This window comes from Pipra filicauda, unplaced genomic scaffold (assembly GCF_003945595.2).
Source record: "Pipra filicauda isolate LSUMZ 115617 unplaced genomic scaffold, ASM394559v2 scaffold165_size2600900_pilon, whole genome shotgun sequence".
NCBI classification, from domain to species: Eukaryota; Metazoa; Chordata; class Aves; order Passeriformes; family Pipridae; genus Pipra; species Pipra filicauda.
In genome coordinates this window covers 658,304-679,991 of record NW_024104162.1, presented here as the reverse complement: position 1 = coordinate 679,991, position 21,688 = coordinate 658,304, and the positions used below count along the sequence as shown (strand labels likewise).

The 21,688-nt window shown below is 36.7% G+C and overlaps 1 protein-coding gene across 31 annotated transcripts in view; it reads right to left on the bottom strand.

The window, feature by feature from the left end:
- Positions 1–21,688, bottom strand: part of LOC113991872 (sarcolemma associated protein) — a 98,694-nt gene that overhangs the window by 19,019 nt on the left and 57,987 nt on the right. For 9 of the 31 annotated variants that reach the window (XM_027728649.2, XM_027728684.2, XM_039379354.1 and 6 more), the window contains 9 exons: positions 21,591–21,647; positions 18,186–18,269; positions 17,861–17,920; positions 12,360–12,482; positions 11,492–11,566; positions 8,238–8,558; positions 7,566–7,683; positions 5,901–6,072; positions 4,340–4,474 (listed from right to left, as the gene is read on the bottom strand). In XM_027728649.2, coding sequence (XP_027584450.2) covers positions 4,340–4,474; positions 5,901–6,072; positions 7,566–7,683; positions 8,238–8,558; positions 11,492–11,566; positions 12,360–12,482; positions 17,861–17,920; positions 18,186–18,269; positions 21,591–21,647 — 1,145 coding nt within the window. Of the gene's footprint in view, positions 1–702; positions 793–4,339; positions 4,475–5,900; positions 6,073–7,565; positions 7,684–8,237; positions 8,559–11,491; positions 11,567–12,359; positions 12,483–17,860; positions 17,921–18,185; positions 18,270–18,390; positions 18,492–20,112; positions 20,276–21,590; positions 21,648–21,688 lie in introns of those variants that run through there. The other 22 variants (XM_039379353.1, XM_039379352.1, XM_039379355.1 and 19 more) reach the window with 6 other exon arrangements.

The window sequence follows — 21,688 nt, the reverse complement described above, 5'->3', positions numbered from 1 at the left end:
AAGTCATCACTAGACACAGGTTTATTCAGTACTGCATCTTTAACTTTGGCATGTTCAAATCCAGATCTGTGACGTTAGTTTGGAGCAGATCCTAACAACATCATTTTTAAACGGACTGTCACAACATTGCATGACAACAATGGCATTTCAAGAGGAGGACACACTGAGAGACATTAGAGAAAATGCAAGCTGAGAGTTCAGAATACAAACCAACCACCTATTTCTCATCTTTTTTTCCATCTTTCCATCAGCAATAGTGAGAGAAATTAAAGTGTTTAGAGCCAGAGTGGAATTTCTTAGTCCATAGGTAGGAACCAAAGCTTGTTGTTTTTTGTTATTAGAGGCAAACTCTTCATTTTCCATAGTTAATCAAGCAATTAAGTTTTCTTACAAGCCCTAGCATCACAGCATTGTGCAAAAGGCAGCCCATTTGCTAAAGACAAACTGAGACCGAGTTAGAAGAGGCACATTCAGAACCAGTTAGGATGAAATTAATTGTTAGAATTAAAGAAATCACATAGATGTTAAATGATTAGTTGATCGCTCAGCTCATCGGTATCAACAGAATGGCATATTAAATGAAGGGTTTGCTTCAGGTAAAGAAATACCTGTGAGCATTTGAACCATGCAGAATTTCATACAGAAATGGCACAAACAGGTGAGAGGGACAAACATACATTGACTGAACAGTAGTGCTTGTACCTTTCGCTACCACAATGGGCCGTAACACCAATACAGGAAAGCCAGGATTAGGCCGATGAATACGGCTGGGACGGGTTGTAATATGGAAGGCTAAAGAAGGGAAGGGATATTAAAAATCACTTTGTGCTATAAAATCAATCAGGTAAAGATGATTTAGAGGGGGGGGAAATAAGTCAGTAAGTTTTGTTTTAATTGAAATGTATTAAAAGACATCTAACACATTACAGCATTATCTAATCTGGTATACAAAGTTAGTACACCATTCTACTCAAATGAACAGGGATGTTTAAAAATAAAGGGAAGTAAGCAGAAAATGTTCCAAGAAACCTCTTGTCACAACTTGGAATTTAGCACTTGAAAACAATACAAATCTTAAACTGATTTGCCTGTATCTTATTTATAGTTGGTTTTAGTTTTTCTAAGTGAGAGGAAATCCCAACTGGATTTCTTGAGGTAGATAGACTCACACCAGATTTTGAATTTTTCAGGTATTTCTTCATTCCTTGCTAGTTAGCCTTTCCCATTTTCCATCACCAGCCTCCAGGAAAAACAATCTTTTTCCTCCATTAGTGAGTCAATTAACTATGTCCACAGGCAAACCCAGTCGTTCAGACATTTCCGTGAGATTGTAACATGACTGTACAATCAACACTCAGTTACTATGAAGCAGAGAAGCACATTTCCATCAGAGATACCACAAAGCTCAGCATCTCTGCCAGGTCAGCAGCCTTGTGACCAAATGCAATTCTGAAAATGGATCAAATGCTGCAGCTGGGCCAAACTCCAGCTGACCAGCCTGCAGGGTTCCTTCAGCTTATGGCCTCCTTAGAACCAGCCACACGTTTTCTCAGCTATGTTCAATTAGCTGTAAACTACTGCACGTTCTGGATGGACAGCCTCTATCCATGATACGATAAATTAAAAGCAAAAATGGACCTAAACTTTTTTTAAGCTGTCCTTGGAAGACATCTGCTTTCTCTGTATCCTAGCCTACATATTTGTGCACACACAAAGACACACGGGGGTAAGTTCAAACCATGCCAAATATTTTTAAAACTTTTTTTTGTGCTGAAGCTACCTTGATTTTTGTTCAGTCAAATAAATAAACAAATAATAAGTTCATGATTGAATTTTCTATAACATTGTGATTCATAAATCAAATCTCATCCTGTTATGAATTTGCAGAAGTCACTTAATCATAGAACCTCCAATATGGTTCAAAATACAGGAATATTAGAAGGCATTCTAGTCTCTGCCATTCAATCACTTTTTTTTTTCAATCAAGGCAAATATTTAACAGAAAAATTATGTGTAACTATCGAAGTAATTTTCATGCAGGATTATTTTTGTGTCACTGGTGCCACAAATCACAGTGCCACCTTCCCACAGAAAGCACGTTGGCAGAAATAATCACAGCAGTGTTCACAAAAGTGCCAGAAGTTTAAATCAACCAGAGCAGCTGATGTTCTCAAACCATTAACATCATTAAATCTGTCGTATGAAGCGCATCAGGAAATAACCAGTGACCATAAGCATGCAAGCACGAGTAGTACACCACACTGCTAAGCGTGTCAAGAACACAACACTGCAAGTTTCTTAAAAGTAAAACTGAAGTATAAAAACTTTAAATTTAAATGACATCCCAAATGGAGTACAAAAGCCTTGTCTTTTCTAACATTTGTTAGTTCACTGAACAAGTCTATGGATTTACTTTTTTGGTAAGTTACACACATTCGTGGCTGCGGCATCTCGGCAAATGAAACCGGTGATGAATATCCACTGCATCCAATGGAATTGTCTCCAAATGATTAAATTTTTCCCCTCAAAAACTTATCAATATATAACAAATCTTCTTATTGTCAAGGAGCACTTAACTAGGTGCTTTAACAAAAATGTGCATCTTGTATTAGAATATGAAGATATGCAAACTCAGACACAGATGGGCTGCAAAAAGGAACAAATCCCACAGTGGGAATCCACTTTCTGTTCCTTGGAAATGAAGTAGCAGATAATGATTCCAGCAAAAGGGGACAATGGTACTTCAAAAATTTGACTTGGAACTCAGCCCAGTATCCACAATGTTTGAAATAATCCCCAAGATGGACATGTTTTACATTACTGACGGGGAGCAATGTTTGCTCAACAGCGAGTTTGTCCTGCAAGCCCTTATATGGCTGGATGCTCTTCATCATACCCTGACCTCCAGGTTTCAACTGTCATAACTAATTCCTCCTCTGGAAGCAGATTTTGGCAACTGCTTTGATTCCTGATTTCATTTACTTACCTTTAATTCTTCCTAAAATTTCCTTTACCTTACAAGCGTTTCCACTGTCATCAGGTGCAACAACTCCCTTCACAGTATGTCTTCCCTCTACTATCACCCTTTTCCACTGATCATTTTAATTCTGAGGTTAATGTTTTTAACAGAGCAGAAAATCTCACATTCACTATTATTTATTCAGTGTGTTCTCTTCTACTAAAATGGAGTGGGGTTTTTTGCTGGCTGTTTTTGACTTCTGCCTACTTAAGTAACTCAGTATTATCCGAGCACTGCAGAAGAGTTCTGAGCAAGAATCAGGTTCCAAGAGAATTATAACATTATAAAATCACATTTCTGAAAATATGGCTGAAAGAAGTGAGAAGGGCTTTGAATTCTTTACATCTTTGACAGCTCTGCGATGTTAGAGGTTTATATTGAGGAACTGATTATGGCAAGGGTATTCATACAAACTTTTGGGCATCTAGGAGTCAGTTGATTTTAGAGGATAGGGTACTGTAAAATTTCTTTGTAGTAAAAAAACCAGTTTTCTAAAAGGTTATTACAGAGCACTCATTATTCTCCTCTTTTGTACTGTCCACTACAGGAGTTGTTCACCCTGCAGTGACCACAGAGGCAGCAAAGGAAGACAAGAAACCAGCCCTCCCAGGGTAGTAAGGTACCTAAAGATAAGGCCATGACCCCCCTTATAAAGTGTCTGCCACACCCCTAATGTTTGGAGGATTTCAGAATCTCAGTATAAAAAAAACCCAGTTGTCTCTAGCTGTAAACTCAGTTCTAATGACACAACCTCTCAAATTAATTGCAACAGAAAACAGTATTTTCATTAGTGGATAGAAAGGACAGTTCTACTGTCCTGTTTAAAGCATGAGCCCATCAGGAATAACCAGTTAAGAAGAATGAGCAAGAGTAAGGAGGGAACACCCATCGTAATAAACACTAAGAAAACAAAAAGCATCTTGAAAAAGGTTGCTTAATTCATTTGGATACAGGTTTCTAAGCTTTTACCCCTGTATCATATTTTGAAGTCAAAGAGTTTTCCTTAGTTCTGGTTCACTAGCATTTAAGTCATATGTTTTCAAGAGAGCAGATATCTCTAAGGACATACCTAAACCTGTCACACGACTGTAAATTGAACTTTCATGTGTAACTGTAACAGTGTAATGACCTGCAAATTTGCACAGGTAGGACCAGAATGGAATTTTGCATATATATATATGCATATATATATAAAATAGAGTACACAGCCTTTTTTTTTTTAAAGTCCATCCTTTTCTATTTGACTCTTCCATATTCCTTCAATCAACAGGACTGTCAGTGTCATAATCTGACTTCCCCACACATTTTGTACAGACTTACGTTGTTTCCTTTTTCTTGTAGCAGCTTCAGGTTCTCTTTACACTGTTTGAGCTCTTCTGTGAGTGACTGCTTCTCCTGCTCAGCCACCTCATACTTTGCCTTCAGTTCTGAGAGCACAGTCTGTGTTCTTTCATACTAAAGACAAAGAGAGAACAGTCTGTGGACCCCTGGACACCCAACACATGCTGACATTTGCTCAGTGCACAGCTTCCTTTTCTGTCATCTGCCTGGAATAACTTGCCTTGGATCAGTACACTCTTTTTTCACAGAAGCAGTGTAGAGTTTAGATTTCCCTTTTTTTCCTAAATGAAGATTTTTGCCTGACTTGAAGGGTTATGATTACTAAAACCAAGGAAATACAAAGTAAATGCAAGGCCTTAATTCATGTCTTATACCAATTATTCATTATCATACTGGAAAGGACTGTAAAAAACAGGAAGATAAAACAAAAAACAGGGGAACAAGGAGTCCTTCACGTTTGAATAGTTGTCTTACATCTAGGCTGCAGCTGAAATCCCTACACCCAGTAAATAGGTGCAAAAATCAGCATTCTGTATGAAGTAAATCAAAACCTCTTCCCACAATGCAAACTCAAACATAAGGCAGGCATTAAAAATTATTATGCCTTGTACTGTCGTGCCATAATCCTCAGTGTGGGTCAATTACAAACAGTACTGGGTGAATGTGACACATGTTCCTACAGGATGGACAGACTTTCCTTTTTCAAACCCACATTCCATTTTTTCTAGAGATCACAAACTTTCTAGTAGTCCTCCTGACAGGGACAGAATCAATGACTTTCAGTACTGGTATTTACCACAAATTTAGAAGATTAGGCATCTTTACAAATACATCTGATTACAAAAACACAGACTAACAGGATTGGGTTTTTGAAATTCTGAAAATTGTAAGGAATGTGACACGGATGAATTATCAAAGAAAAGTACTGTAAAAGAAACTAAGAGCAGTGATTGGAGAAACACTCAAAATGCTTCTAAGAGGAAGCAAGTGTTGGAAAATATGTCCTTCTTCCAGACAATCCTTAGATGCCAGGCAGATGAAATACATGCTCAAAATGCTGACCCTTATGCACTTGCAGGTCATCTTCAGCAGGCCAATGATCCAGGAAGATGAAAGGAGATCTTTGTAAAGAATGTCTAGTTCCACTCATATAACTAGAAAGATCAGACTGACTCAAAAAGAATCAATTTTGACTCATAACAGCTAATAAAACTCTAGACCATGATGTTCAGAAGACTCTGAACAAGAATTTACCCATCTGAACAGCTTAAAAGTAAATTCACTTAGGGTAATGCATCAAAGTAAAGCTTAGGAAGGTCCCAATGAACACAGAAGTAATTTTACCTGAAATCTTCCTTTTTAAATCTAACTGCCAGTTTATATTTTCTTAGCTACCATTAAGTGCTTGCAATAAAATTATGAAAAAATTTCATTACTAGAAATCTTTTTTAGTACTAGAAAACCTTTGCTTTTCTTTTAGCTGAAAAGTCAGTCATTGGGCATTACATTCCCTCAAAATGGAAACAGTATTTTGTGTTACCTCTTTCTGAACGTCTTTTGCTTGACTCTCAGCTTCACTGAGCTGAGTTTTCAGACTAGCTGCATCCCGTTGATGTTTTTCTCTCAAAGATCCCATCTGATTCTCAAGTTCCTTTCGAGACATTTCAAGAACACTTATATCGCTGGTCAGTGCTAAACTCTGTTTCTGAGAGCTGCAAAACAAAAATATTGATTCCTTAGGCATCTTAAACAAGCACTTTTCATCCTCAAAAGCTTCACACATTATTTTTGATGTGTAAATATCAGCTTAGAGCAGTAACAGAAGTACAGATCTTTGTCTCTTTGTACACAGTACTGACACAAAAGGCTGGCCACGATCTTGCTTTAAAATATATGTCCACAGTTTAGTGTGTATAACTAACCATAATTTATAATTTAAATAAGTTATAACTAATTTTATTTTCTTATTCTACATTTCATTACTCAAAGTATTTGCTATTATATACTCCAAAGTATTTTGAAACAAATTTGTAATAAGAAGTCTGTTCAAGGTTGTTCAAAGCATTTCACTTGTTTGCACATGTGCTTCTGCTTACTCCCCTTGCATAAGTTAATAGCTAGTATGTTCAACTGCTTAGTACAATTGGGTAATAATCAGAGAGCTCAAAATTAGGCCATTAAACATCAGTGTAATAGCCAAGTAGTGTTAATTCATGCCTGTGCAAGAAAAAAAATAAGGAAGAGATCCTGCATATTTCCATTATGCAAATCCTGTAATTTCTCGTCTGACCTTGTGTATGCAAAAAACAGAAATGAGGGCATAATGAACCAAAAAAGAAAGGTCTGAATACTGAAAAATAATACATTACTTCTTGAATGTTTACTGTGAGACATTTTCAATTAGATCTTACAACACTGAGGAAGCCACAAGGGAAAAGAGACCACACATATATCTAAGCATGATGGTAAAATTCAGATCCACAATAAAACAAAGTTGTTGTCCCATATTTAGTCTGTGAATTATATTCCAGTATCTAAAACTGAAAAAAAAAACCACCAAAGAAGGCAGATGAAGGGATAAGAGGGGAAGTTGTTTCCAAGCAGAAGATTTAGATGGCCTTGAGCAATGTCATGTTCTCAAACAGCAAAAGAAATACAGCACAATACAAATTCTCCTGCACTCTAAAACTCCTCCCAAAGGATATGATGCCACCTGTGATAAAAAAAGATTTATATTTTTCTCTTAAGGAAAAGGTGATCTAGAACATGGTTTCTGCCCACCATTACTATTTATACTGTGACAGGCTATCATGAGACACCCAACTGTTTGGAATCATTTTCCACCCTAAACACTAAGAAAATTTGAGGTTAGGAAATCCATGTAGTTTATTATCTTGTAAGTGGAAGGATAACTGTTAAGTCTAAATTCTTCCACAATGCATGCTTCCAAGCCCTTATTAAAAGTAGCAAAGTTGGGTTACCTTATGATGATAAAACATGACAAAAGCATTTGTAAAACAGAAAAACATAACTTGGGGTAACAACTGACATGGAAGTGTTCAGCCCAATACTCTGATATAAATAAAATCTCAATGCATTTATTGAAACACCCTCAGACATGTAGTACCTCTCTTGTGAGGAAAGAACACCAACAAAACTCTTCAGCTACTATGGTACCTCCTAGACAAACCCACGGTGCCCTTACCTAGAGAGCTCCTTCTCTTGTCGCTGAAGTTCAGATGTAAGCAAAGTATTTTCCTTCCTTAGTTTAACACATTCAGCTTCCAGAGCAAGCCACTCTGCCTTCAGCTTTTCAAGTTCACCTGCAATAAATAAAACTTAATTCAATTGAATAAAATTATTTCATGACTGCATTGAGTAGCACAAGCTAATAAATTTTAAATTTAACATTTTTTACGTTAAAAATGAGATGGTATCAACAGTTTCATTAAGCCATAAAATACAGTTAATTGTCTTGAGTAAAGCTTTACCAGAATTAAAAAGTCTGAAGCTCTCCCTTTATGGGCTTAAATTACAGAAGTTACACAAATCCTCTTGGAAATCTGTGGCAGTATGAGTCCCTCAACTGTAGAAGTTTTCCATCTTTTCAAAGTGGAATTATAGTTGGTCCTGATATCAAAGTACATGAGCTAATTTAGACAATTACTATTTAATGAAGCATGCAAAACAGCTTTTGTAACACTACAAGCCTTGGCACACATACATAAATATACATATTGGTGTATAAATATATATATATAGACAGAGTAAATGACTGCAAAGGGACAGAGCAACAGTGATTTGAGTAACTGCCATTCCACAGAGTGAGAAGGATGCTGTGTTAGCACTGGTCTGGGACATCCCTTCAAAGGAGTACCTTTTAAGCGAGTGGCCTCTTCCTTCTGCTGATCCTCACACTGCTGGCACCTGAGCTGAAAACTGGCTTGCAGGTCCACAATTTCTTTTTCATAATCCGAGGCATCTTTCCGCCACCGCTCAAGCTCCGCTCGCACCGTCTGTAGCTCTGCTTGCAAAGTGGAAATATCTGTGTCCCGTTCTGATGCTGCCTTTTCTGCTACTTGCTGAAGTGACAGAATCTCATTTTGAGCACTGACTAGTTCGTTTCGAGTGCTTGAAATCTCGTTCTCCTTTTCCTTACGAAGATTCTCAATTTCTTCTTGTAACCTTCGCAGCTGGGCTGGAAAGCGACATTAACATTTGTATTTATTAAAACTGTATTTAGAGAAAACCTAAAAAACATAACTCCCTTTCTCAGCTTGTCAATATTTAACAGGACTAAAGAAGCCCAATGCAATTGAAAAAATACATTGATCTTGTCAAATACTGTACTGACAGAGAGATATGTACGTGGGCCATGTAGCACAGAGTCAAAAGAAACAAAAATGATGTCTGAACAAACCTTTCTTAGACAAAGCTGTGTTGTGTGTGTGATACTAAAGCAACTCTCCAAAATCTGAAGCAAGATTTACATCCAACTTCATTGTAAGCAAAACAAGGATTATAGAACAAGGACATTGGGGCTTTCAGGAACAAGAGGAAAAGGAAGAAGGCTTCTCTGACAAGACAAACAGTTGCAAAGCTACACTGGAAATGTTCGCCTGTTCAGCAGTTAACTTGTGATGTCTATAAAAATTTGAGGCACAGGGTCTAAATTTTGACTCCATGCTTAACATGTAGCAGAGGAAGTAAACATTATTTCTTTGCAAAAAGCCTTTTTCAAAGCACAAGATGAATTCTGAATGAAAGGGACAGCTGCTCCAAATATACTGAGCTAGAAGGTCCTTTAGCATTTACAGCTACTGTAAATGTGCAGCAGGCACGTACACAGTAGGCTATGTGACATTTCTGCATGAAGAAAACCTTATAGGTTATTCCCACCCAAAACTGTTTCATTACCAAAGACATGTCTGAGCACAACGATTTTTCATAAACACACATGCAAACAGAATCCAGTGCAAACAGTCGGACAAAAAAGTACAGTACAGAGGAAAAACTACAGTTAAAACCCTGACTGATGGGAGCAAAGTGTTTAATTTGCTGTGGTTTTGTTTTACTTTTTAAAGAACACGTATCAGAGTTCACATGTATTTCATTGATTTTAACATGCAAAAAAGCAATTATTAAATTAATAAAGAATTACTCTGAGAAGAAAAGGTAAAATTCTTCACAGGACCTGAAAACCTAATGTAAGATACTGTGGAGGGTCAGGATCACACATTTAAAGTTACATGTTTCAGAAGCAAAGGGCCAAATGAGGATAGTGGAAACTGTTATCCACTACAGGGTGGATAACAAGACTGAGCAACCCTCCTAGATTACTTGTATTTATTTCTGTCCTCTCAATCCATTACAGAAGATGACAGGGAGAATGTGAGTGAGTCTAGCTGTAAACTGATACAGCATCAAAGCTACTCAAGAGACACCTGCACCTTCATGACAATTGTACTTGATATTTTTCAGTAGCTACATAGTAATACAGAAAGAATTCATATACAATCTAGAAACAGTCCACCTCTTCCATAACACTTGCAGCATGATGGATTTTTAAATATATGTGTGCAACATCAGGCTTACTACCACCTCGTCTGTTTGAAAATAGTTTCTACAGGCTTGTACTGTAACAGAATAGCAAACAAAGTAGTGGATGATAACAACCTGACAGTAACACAACATCTGGTGTATCAACAGTTGCCTTTCCATGTAGCCTTGGAAGCCCTGAGCCTACCTAAGTAATATCCTCTAAAACACAAAGAACTACGACTTGCTAATAAAGCAGGTTCCTGAGCAAAGGAATACAAATTATATCTTCTTGATACTATTTTCTTTATCAAGCCAAGCTAAACTGCTTCTTGGTATTGGCAGCATTTCAAAGAAATGTGTTTTTTTCTTCCATCTGTGTTGCTGATGAATAACTGTCCCTTTAAATGTTCAGGCGTGAAAACAAGCAAAGTATGATGGAAAATCCAAAGATGCACAAGAATTTCTAAAGCTTGGTGGAGTTGTAGAAATAACTTACACATGAAAATTACTACTAAGAATCTTGGAATGGTTTCTGAAGCACTGGGTATAATTTGAAAGGACAATTAGAAGGAAAACTTCCATTACATCTCTCATTTATATAAGCCATTACCTCATCTAAACTGAATGTTTCACTTCTTTTATTTTTTTAAATAAGGCATAACAAGTTACTTGAATTTCCTTGCTCTACCTATCTGCTCATATAACAAACTTCACATGTAGAGACACAATCTCAGTTGTTTCTGTGGCCCTTTCTCTTCTCCACGACAAACATAAAAAAGCCATGCAGCACTGGCTGGGCTAAAACACTGATTCCATGAAAACACTTCAAGAAATGTTACTGCATGAAGCTGCCAGGTTTTTTTTTCCCCTCCCTACAGTTCACAGCAGTTGCCAAGGAAGAATCCTGACAACTTTTTCGAAATTGCGAGATGCGTCACACCCTAAATGTTTGGGAAGCAGCAAGGACACAGTGAACATCAGAACAGTCTGAACTACAATGGAGAGAGAAGAGGAGGAAACATTAGCAAGACCTCACTTGAGAAGGATCAGAAAACAAAAAAGTACTGAACCAACAAGAGGCATCTTGTAGTTAAGTTTGGCTCTGTCAAGGTCCTATCTCTGATTCTCTTTTTTGAGAGGAAAAAAAAGATTTATTTTTTCTGCATCAAAATAACTATCAAATTCTATTTTCTAACTTTTGTTACAGCATTTGTTACTTGGAGAGTTTTCATTACTAGCAGGATAATATTCAAAATTAAATTGCTCCTCTCATTCTGAAGACTAAACCTCCTCGGTGCTCTGAAGGTCATCACAGTAAGAAGCCCTACATAATTCAGAACTGAGGAAGACTGAAGAGAAATGAAGAGGTATCTATTACAGATTACATCTTCTGCATTTTCTAAGTTACTATTAGAACCATAGGAACTGACAGGAAACATTTCACAATAAAATTCAAAGATATAGTGAAAGAAATCAGATTTAAAACATACACTCAATTAACATTTTCCTTTATTAGTAATTATGATGCCACAGAAAGTCAAAGCTATATATTTTCCCTAAAGGGTGGGGGGAGAAAAAATAAATTCCTACCTTGCAGAGCATTTATTTGCTTGTTAGATTCTTCGACTTGCACTCGATATGCTTTTCTCTCTTCTTCCAAGAGTGCTATAAACAAAAGTGAAGATGTGCCCCAGAGGTTTTGTTAGTAACATGTATTTCAGCTGCGTAATTCATTTTAGTCACAACTTCCTCTTAAATGAAAAGATTAAACAAACGTATTATTTCAGGAAGTTATCAAAGCTAGTAACTGTGTGAGTAGTTTAATAAAAGTTAATGTTAAGAAATCATTCCATTATTGTGGTAGTATTACAATTAATTTGAAATTAATGTAATCTGTTGCCTGCTCCGAAAACTCCGTGTGTGCTAAATGCAAACTGGTGTGGGAGGAGAAAAAAGAAAAAGCTGTAAATACATCCCATAAAGAACATTGAATAATATGCAATTCAACTGGACTATACTATTTCCTGTAAAAAACAACCCACAACTTTACTGAGGGTAATGATACAGCTACATAGCTGGGAGGATGATCTAAACACATCCCATTATGTGCATTATGTGACTGAAAAGCAGATTAATCGGTATCTGGCAATAAAATATATTCCATAAGTATAAAATATACAGAGTTCAAGTATGTATTTGATACTGTGAAAGCATGTTGGTTTATCTTGAACTAAAAAATCAGAGCTGAATTGAACTGCATAGAGTTCCAAAAACAAGCAAAAGAAAAAAGTTTGGAAAAAAAAGCGTAAAAGATTCTGACATTCTGTGCAAGAGATGTGAATGCTATGAGCCAGATTTATCTAACAGACAGTCAGCAAAACTGGACCCCCATTTAAGACTACCTGATAAATACAATTTTAATGAATACCCTACGCAACCAAGTTGATCTGGGTCTCACCTTGAAGTTCAAAGCATTTTTGTTTACTTGTCCTAGCTAGCTCTTGGGCTTCAATCAGCTCCTTGTGCAGTTGCTGAATTTCTTGCTTAGCCTCAGTCTCTGATTGTGCACCCTGCAATTCATCTGATAAAAGAACATTTTCTTTAAATCATAAATTTGAACAACAGTTTAATTTGCACTGCCACGTGGTGACTGGCAACTTTTTACTCAAATCTTCCAAAGTTAGTTAAAGTAAACTCAAAACTGGATTAGGTAAATATTAGCCAAAATATTAATATACTTAGAAAAGGAATAAAACGTATGCGAACTTTAACACATTCATTACATATAACATGCAGTATAAAACAAAAAGTAACAAACAAGAACTAGAGAGTTTTTGAAAACACTGTATAGCTTGGCAAGGATTTCTGGATTGACAAAACCGAGGGACAACAAGCACATGTTTACAACTTGTCTCCTTTTGAAGGAAGCCACTCTAAGCCTGTCCCTGAGCAATGATCCTGCATTCCCCCTTTCCCAAACACCCCCAGCCCAGCCTCCTGCTGAGGCTGCTAATGCCCATCAGCTGCAGGGATCAGGCAAAGAGCTGCTCTTAGAGGGTTTGCTACTGCCACCCTCCCTCTGGGGACCAACGAGGAAAGGAAAAAATTAGGGAAGTTTTCTAAAACAAAGTTAAGAAAAAGAGAAGTCCAGCCTCCTTATTTTGTTCTTAGTGAATACACTAATATACAAAATAAATTTTGCCTTTACATTTATTTTCACTGTCTTAATTAGGTAAATCTTTATTATGATCAGATATCTATGCATGTTATTTAAATAAAAACATTTGCTCTTCCCGTAAGTTTTGTATTAGCTAAAATGCACATTAAATGCCTCCTGCGTTTATAAGACATGACTTGCAGTCACAGACAAAGTAAATACTTTTATAGCTGAAGTTTTGGAGGAATTTAAAAGAGGAAAAATAAGTTACTTGTAACCAATAGCAGTGCCCTCTAAGGGACACACACTAGAAACTAGATGCAGGAACACTCCAGCCTGCAGGCATTTGCAATGCCAGGAACTGCATCCAGGAAACCCTCATTCACTAGATTTTCCCTAAGCAGTGTCTGTGCAGAAACTGATCTTTCAATAGGCTCAAATAGCATTAATAAACTTTTCAGGTTGAGGGCTAAAACTTGATACAAAGCTTGTTTGGTGAGAAAGGTAAAGAAAGGTAATTAATGAAAGAAGTCCAGCCTGCATCTCATGGGAGAGGGAGGGGGAAAAAAAAGGTACAGGAGTTACACAGCTACCTGGTTAATAAACATCTGCAACTAGAGACCATATGGATCTAAGATAAAGGCTTTGAATAAAATATTACTTTCATTGTCTGGACCCTTCACTAATAAGAAAAAAAATAAAAAGAAGCTATAGTTTAGTTTGTCATTATACTTTTGACATTGACGTTTGACTATATATGCTACCAATAAAGGAACTATACATTTTTTCTTGTTCTCTTAATTAAAACAATTGTTTGCAAATCATGCTTAAGTATTCATACTGCATCCCTCTAAATAAGGGGCTGTTTTTTCTGTTCTCACAGTAATGAATTGGTGGGATTGAGTAGAGCTGAGGACACAAGTGTGCTTTTAGACTTTTTCAGAACAAAATTATGAGAGCAGAAAGAACAGAGAGGACCCCATATTTCATCCAAATACCTTGGTTTATAGTTTATTATTTCCAAATCCAAGTTTCTTTTTACTGAACATGTTTTGTTCTTAGCTTTTCATGGATAAAGACATGGGGCAATTAGACTTCCAACACTCCTTAATGAGACTTTTCAGAAGAAATGGATGAGGAAGCTGACAAATTATGCTCCAATCCCTCCTGATAAAGAAGCAGTGTCCCAAATCCAATAAAAGACACCCTAAATGAACTTGCTGGTGGACAGGATTTTCTAGTCATTGAAAGCACACATCATAAAAGACAGTACTGCTTCAAAGGAGACGAGAGGCTCAGTTTAAGGGACAACATTATCATTTGAGCAAAGGAACAATCAAGGTAAAAACTCTTTCCTACTCTAACCCAAAAGGGGAATTTTCATGTGCCTGACATGCTTCTAAATCAAAAGGTCATTTTAGTTTTGAAAAATAATTGTTAAGTGAGTAGGATTGCTCTATTTATAAATAACAAAACTACTAAATATCATGCTTAGAATCAGTTCCCTTAAGAAGCAAATTCACACCACAAAAACCTATTTTGAGAATCAGTGTAAAAGGCTGCAACTAAAAAGTATTTGATCAATTTTCAGAAGTGTTCAGCTTTGGACTAACCATTCTCAGAGAAGGTTAAAGAAGTTGTCATTACTTACAACGAGGTGCCAGAAAGAAATTAAATTAAAAAAAAAAAAAAGGTCAAATACAACAGTTTGAAAACCCTCATTCATTTATGTCAATACCAAAAATTTAGTATTTACAAACATGAAGATATTAACCAAGCTCTGTTTCTGTTTGCCTTTACACTTTTGTTTTGATAACAGAGATGACACAGAACCACACATAGGCCGTGGTCTTAATTGATCCCCTATCTGTATGTGCCTGGCCTGTGGAAGCAACTTTATTAGCAGGCTGGTATTTCTCCAAGTCTGACAGTAGTTCACTTCCAGAATTTTGCTGAATTTCTCAGGTTATTCAGAAGACAATACTTGGGGTACTCAGTGAAATCACACAAACCATTAAAACCCTGAGTTTTCTTTAGTTTTGTAAGATCCACATGAAGGAAACTATCATATATTTAAAGTAAAGTACCTGGCTACTGTAACACAAAACAACAGTTCCCAAACTTTCTGCATCAACAGACCACTGATGATTTTCAAAATTTCTTAGGTAAACTACCACTGTGCAGCAAACCTTTAACTGAAAACACTTTCTACTAAGACTCCATGGATCAGTCTTGTAGTTACTATGAAAACACAGGGGCATTGACAGGAACAAGACCAGCAACCTTCCAATGACATTTATTGCTTCTTTCCATCTGTTTAACATTCACCTGTCTTTAACTTTGCAATAAGTAGTCACAAACAGCCTGTTTAAAGAGAAGTGTCCAGGGAACTGTTATGAATGGCTCTTAAAGTCATTTACCTCACAGGGAGAGGGGAAAGGGGAGAAGAAAAACCAACTAATCTGTGACAGCTTTCCCCCCTCCCCTCTTTGCCCGATTCTGACTTGTAAAAAGTTGAAACTAATCCTGAATGCACTCAAAATTTTTGATAGAAGATGTTTGGATTAAACTAGAGCAATTAGAAGTCTCATAATTTTCTTGTTCCATTGGTTTGTAAATTCCAACAAGACCGCTGCCTTTTCCAGCAGCTGTTTCCACATCCCAAACAGCTGCCAGATCAGAAATGTTCTCACTCTTCCTTAATTATATGACAGCACAACAAGGCCACTTGAAAGCCTTTCTGTGGCAAGTAAGATCCTTTTTAGGGCAAAGTCAGGCACATGAAGTAGCTCTCTGAAAGAAACCTCAACACTGTGGGGGTTTATAGGCTCTTCATAAAAATTAAAAGGGCAAATGATTCATTGTACAGATATTTTGTAATGGTTTCATGAGAGCAAAATAGGAATGTCCATAAATAGCTTAAAGAGGGAACGAGTTATTCCAATTATTTTAGTTAATTCAACAGCAAAGCTCTCTATGCAAATAGGTATTTTTCTACTTATTCACTTAAAAATTCTGTAACAGTTATGGTTTAAATCTTCAACTGAGTAAAGACAGATGAAGCAATGAAAACATCTACATTAGCAAAAGACTGCTTCTATATTACTATAGAAAACTTGATTTTAGTCCTCTAAGTGTTCAGTTAACCCTCCTTGCCAGTTTAGCACACCCTGGACAGAGCAAGTGTAACTACACCTGCCCTTGCTGTGACACGGGACTGTTGCAATGCAGGAAGCAGCAGGGTCACAGCTGCCTGATCCTGGTCTGGGGCTGTTCAATGAACCTTTCTGGCAGAACTTAACACTTGTCTTGCAGAAAAGGAGAATTCAGGAATCCATGGGGTTTCAGCCTAAGGGTCCACGAACTCCCTTTAATTTGTTTTCAGAAGATAACTAAGACAAACGAACCAGTTGGGACTAGTCTTCAGTTGGCCATCTTAAAACTAAACCAATTAGAATTAAAATAAAACTTTGACATGAGCTGAATTCAGTTTCTCTACCATACAGTTTACACATGAAGGGCTGTTCCAGCTGTGAATTCAGTGCATGTGCCAATGCTTACAGAAAACCAATTCCTTAATATGTCTCCCATTCTGGACTTAAAAGTTCTGATACTTAATGAACTTCATGCTTTTCAACTGATTTTTTTTTTCAAATAAAAGTTGCTGCCAATCTCAAATTTATAACTGAAAATAAGACTGTCAATCACTACAAACAACATTATCAAATTCTACCTTCTAGCATAGGAAGTCACTGAACATACCTGTTATTAATTGCAAGTATTAGAGCAAACCCCAAATGGAACACACTCAGTATCTCAAATACTCCTTTCTAAACTGCTTTGCTGAACTGATGCCTACTGGGAAATATCAAACTCCATTTTATATCGCTGCCAAAAGCAAAAGTAATTTGTGCAATATTTGGAAGCCTTTCTGTTGTAAAATTAGGGAGTGTAAACAATTGCAGAAAAAAGCTCTTTTACAGGTCTCCCAAGTTCTGTTATGGTTTCCTGTCTTTCCAAATCACAAAGAACTGTCACATCCTTTTTACTTGTGATCACAACACGAGCATAATTTTACAAATCTTATCAAATATCTACCTGCACAAAAAGCATAGAATTAATTTTCAGTAGGCTAAATGTAACAACTAATTAATATGCCACCTTTTCCAGCTCATGAATATGTAAATTTACCTTGTTAATTAAGTTTTAATCACAAGCCCTTAGTGCAAAGAACAGTAAAAAAATTTAATTTTATAGCTATAAAGCTCAAAGCTACAGCTCAGCAATCATTCTAAATACAGCTACAATAGGAAATTCAATTCTTGATTGTGTCAAAAAGAAAAACTAAAGTCTTGTTTTGGTTAACCCGTCAGCTACAAACTAACAGCAGCATTTCTGACAGTGATGGAAGCTATGCAAGTAAAATTAGACAATGCTTAAAGCATATCAGTGATGGAAGAATCCCTCCTCCCCACAGCTATCAGCCCTAACTTAAGTGCATGCTGACTAATTCTCAACTCTACTTGAAGTCACGACATGTAAATTCCTAAAACAGTGTTGGTGAGTGCAGAGACTACCTTTATACACAGATTATTTCTATACTAACACTCAGAAGTGTGCTTTTATATTATATCACCCAAAGGAGTCATTATTGATACTTAAATTTAACTCTTCCATACTACATGATTAAAACCTTCGAATTTCAGCACTCTACTTCAATGCACTTCTGATAAAAAACAGTTAGATAAAAAGATGACATATACAGATTATGCACCTAAAGTTACAAAAATAAGTTTGTTTACCTTTTAGAAGAGCTACTTTAGCAATAGGTTCATTTAGATCTTGGTCATCCATTTGAGCATCTAAAAAAAAAAAAACAAACAAACCCCAACCTTTCAGAGAGCAGGTAGACTGCAGACAGATTTCATTCTTAACATGGAGAGAAGCTTTTATGTTCTTCTCAGTTTACAAGAGTTAATTATGAAGCTGCAGAATAGACAATACTGCTCTAAGCTTGTATCTGACTCTGCATTATACACCCCACTCTTGTAAGAAGATACTCATGATTAATTAAGTGATTTAATTCAAACTAATTATATGTTACAGAAACCTCAGTTAAACTCTCACCTGTAGTGTCGTCGCTGCTTTTTTCCTTGCTTGGGCTGAGAGTGTCCGACAAATCGTTGGATTCTTTGACTCGTGCTTGATTCTCTGCAAGAGACAAGGAAAAGCAACTACAATCAGTAAATGCTTTGTTCATAATTTCTCCTGTACACCCAAGTACAGCTAAATGTCAACAGAAAACGACCCAGTTCAAGAAACAGTTAAAAACCTGGTGGTAGCTAATTTCTTTGCAAGTCTGAGCTAAAATGGATTCCACATCCCTGGATCATTAATCCACCCTCGCCTCTAATAGGGGATGCAACTGCCTCGTGCACAGCTTGAACTTGGGTTAACGCTGTGTTCCTGCCAGCTGGAACTGTGCAAAAGCTGATTCAACCAGAGAACAAATAAGAGAAGGAAACTAAAACAATGCAGATACTGTAGCAAGTCAGAAAGAAAGTGCTGTTAAGAATAAAACTGTGCTTCAGTATTTAGGACAAATAAAATAATAGCAACAAGTCTTGTACATACTGTACTGTTAAAAAGAAGTGTGGTGTGAACCATTAAAGAACCACAGAGATATAAAATAACACAGGAATTTCTAGAAAGAATTTTCAGCTCAAATTGTATTAAGAGAAAGCATGTCCTTTCCAATAAAAAAATAACTTCATGAAGTATCTGTTCACACATAATTCACCACATTATTACATGCAACTTAGTGAAGCCACACAGTTATTTTTGGGTTTGTTTGCTGTTCCTTTTTTTACTTTCCCAGTTCTAGGTTTTCAAGGAGACATTTTCAAAAGATGAGGGGACTTAATCATACCAGTGCATCCTTTTCCCACACAGAACCATCCCTGACTCAACATTTTTCTTAAATGATAATTCTGGTTCAGTTCTGATGGGTCCATTAAAGAATGACACACCATCTCTGGTGTGGGCTAACCCAGAAGGTCTCTCAGTGAGGAACCAACATGCAGGTGAGGTTACACATAAGGAAATCTTTCTAGGCTGACTGTTCAGAGCCTTGGTTTGACAGCATTGCTCCCCACTTGCAGATTAGAAGAAGTTTCCTCTGAGTCTCAAGTTCCAGGCAGAGATACATATTAAAAGGGGTCAGTGCAACATTCCCAGTACACAGACTCTACTTCTACCATACATGCAGAAAAGCATGGTGAACAAAAATCATTTCATCACATTTACATAATGTACATGCAACAAAGAAGTACCAGGACACAGGAAAAAAGAAGGACATCAAGAAATAAATCAAGTGTGTTATACCAACAGAGTTAGTATATGAAAATAAATAAAAAACAAAGGAGACATGAGAAAGCTTTTTCAAATAACAAGAGAACAGAACTAAATTCCCCCCAAATGAAAGAAGTTAAGTTGAAACTGAAGACAACCAATGCACCTACATGGGAAAATCAGCAAGATGACAAAACACAGATAGGTTAACAGGAAAAAAAAAAGTTTTCTTCATCTAACATGAAAAATTCTCTATCTCTGTGTGCCAGAATAACATCCCCTTGTACACGAAACAGAAGGCAGCAAGTACAAACAAAGCAGCTGATGAAGAGCCAGACTCTTCATGCAAATGAAATAACTGGAGAGGAGGAAGGGGAAAACACCTGTACAGTTAAAGCACATTAGGGGTTCAGACCTGGCAGCTATTCCAAACAACTCCCATGACTTTAACAACCTTCAGAGTTCATAATGATTGGAGTAGTTAAAAACTTGTTGTTTTAGCAAATAATCACCCCCAAACATAAAGGATACTTCCCTATTTTTAGGAATAAAGTTTTTAACTAATATCTAAAGATGCTACAAATCAAGCATTTTACATGTATCACACAGATACATGTAAAGCTCACAGCATTGTCACTAATAATTACTAAAAGTAATACACCCTTTTTAAAATATTAAGCAAAGGATAACCTAAAAGCCTCACCCATGTCAGTGATATGAGCGGCCGATCCAGAAGCACTAAGCTGAACAAGATCTGTATCCAACTAACTTTACCATATCTGGGCATCCATGGAAACAGCTTTCCTGCTCTGTGCGAAATGGGAGGAACTATGCGAGCTCCAACCACGGAATTAATGCTCTCCCCCCCACCTCCCCCTCATAATTCCCTCCCACCCCCCCTCGGGTACACCGGCTTCTTCCTCCCTCCCGCCCTCCTCCCTCTGGAACAAGGCACAAAAGATCAGGCACCAGAGGAAAGATGCATCTACATGTGAAGCAGCAGAAGTCAAAAAGAGAAATGATTTAGAAACCTCCTTCCTATTCTGGAACCAGAGTCATAAGCACAAAACACCTTCCTGTACTATATTACTTCACAGCAGTTGTTCCTATTTCCCATAATAAAACTGAGCTGAATAAATATAGCAAAAGTGATGAAGTATATTAAAATGTGTTGACATCATACTTACTTGATGAGTTAGAATATATTACCCACTAAAAATAGCTCCCAGCTTTGCAATAAGTGGCATGCAAGTGTTACATTACAGTTATTGTATGCATTCTTTGCCAAATATGGCACCCTTTCTATAGCTTGCTCACGTACAGAAAGAAGTTAAAGGTGCAATTCCATGCACTAAAGGAAGATAAGAAATTAAAATGTCTCTAGAATACTGGAACTTCCAACATGCTCACACTTATTCAACAAAACAACACTTTGCAGAAGGACAGAGGGTAAAGAAATGAGTTAGTATGTCTAGACACCAATAAAATGCTACAAAAGAGGAGCCAGCCTACAAGTCCAAACAATCTCATGTTATTGGACACATGGGAAATACTGACCTCCACACTTTGTAGCATTCCTGACTGGCACTGCAAGATCAGGATGACTGTTCCTTGACAAGATAAGTCTTTTCTAATTAGCTCCTTTAATTTAACTTGCTTTATACATTAGAGAAGAGAGTTAGAGATGCACAGATATGTTTTACTTGGAGAAGGCACATTTAGGAGGCTAAGGCTTATTTTACAGTTATGAGGCTCTAAGTTAGAAAATAGTCAAATTAAAATACAATTTTATTTAAAACTTAAAATGAGACCAAACATTATTTCTATTTAGCCCTGTGACAAAACCAAGATCCTGTTTGAAATTTATGCAAACATTAAAGCTTGAATTCAATTTACAAAAATTATTGTATTTTAATTTTTTTAAAAATGCATATTAAGGTCAGAACTCAGTCAATACTGAGATCAGCATTTCAGGCATTCAATCTTCCAAAATTGTTTCAGTCTTTTTACCCTGCAATAGTATTTGGAGCAGAGTTCAGCAAACAATTTACCTCCCTTTTATTGAATTTCTTCTCAAATGTGTATTTAATCAAAACTCAAACTGCTAGCTTAACACAGAACATGCACTGAGTGACATAAAAAGCATGCTTCAAAAACAGTGAAACAATCCAGAAGTCTAACCTTTCAAAAGCTTTGTTTCTTCCACTTTGGTTAGATGTCCTTCATCTATGATCTTGTCTGCCAAACAAAATAAGTGTTACTTTCCAAGCTCAAATTTA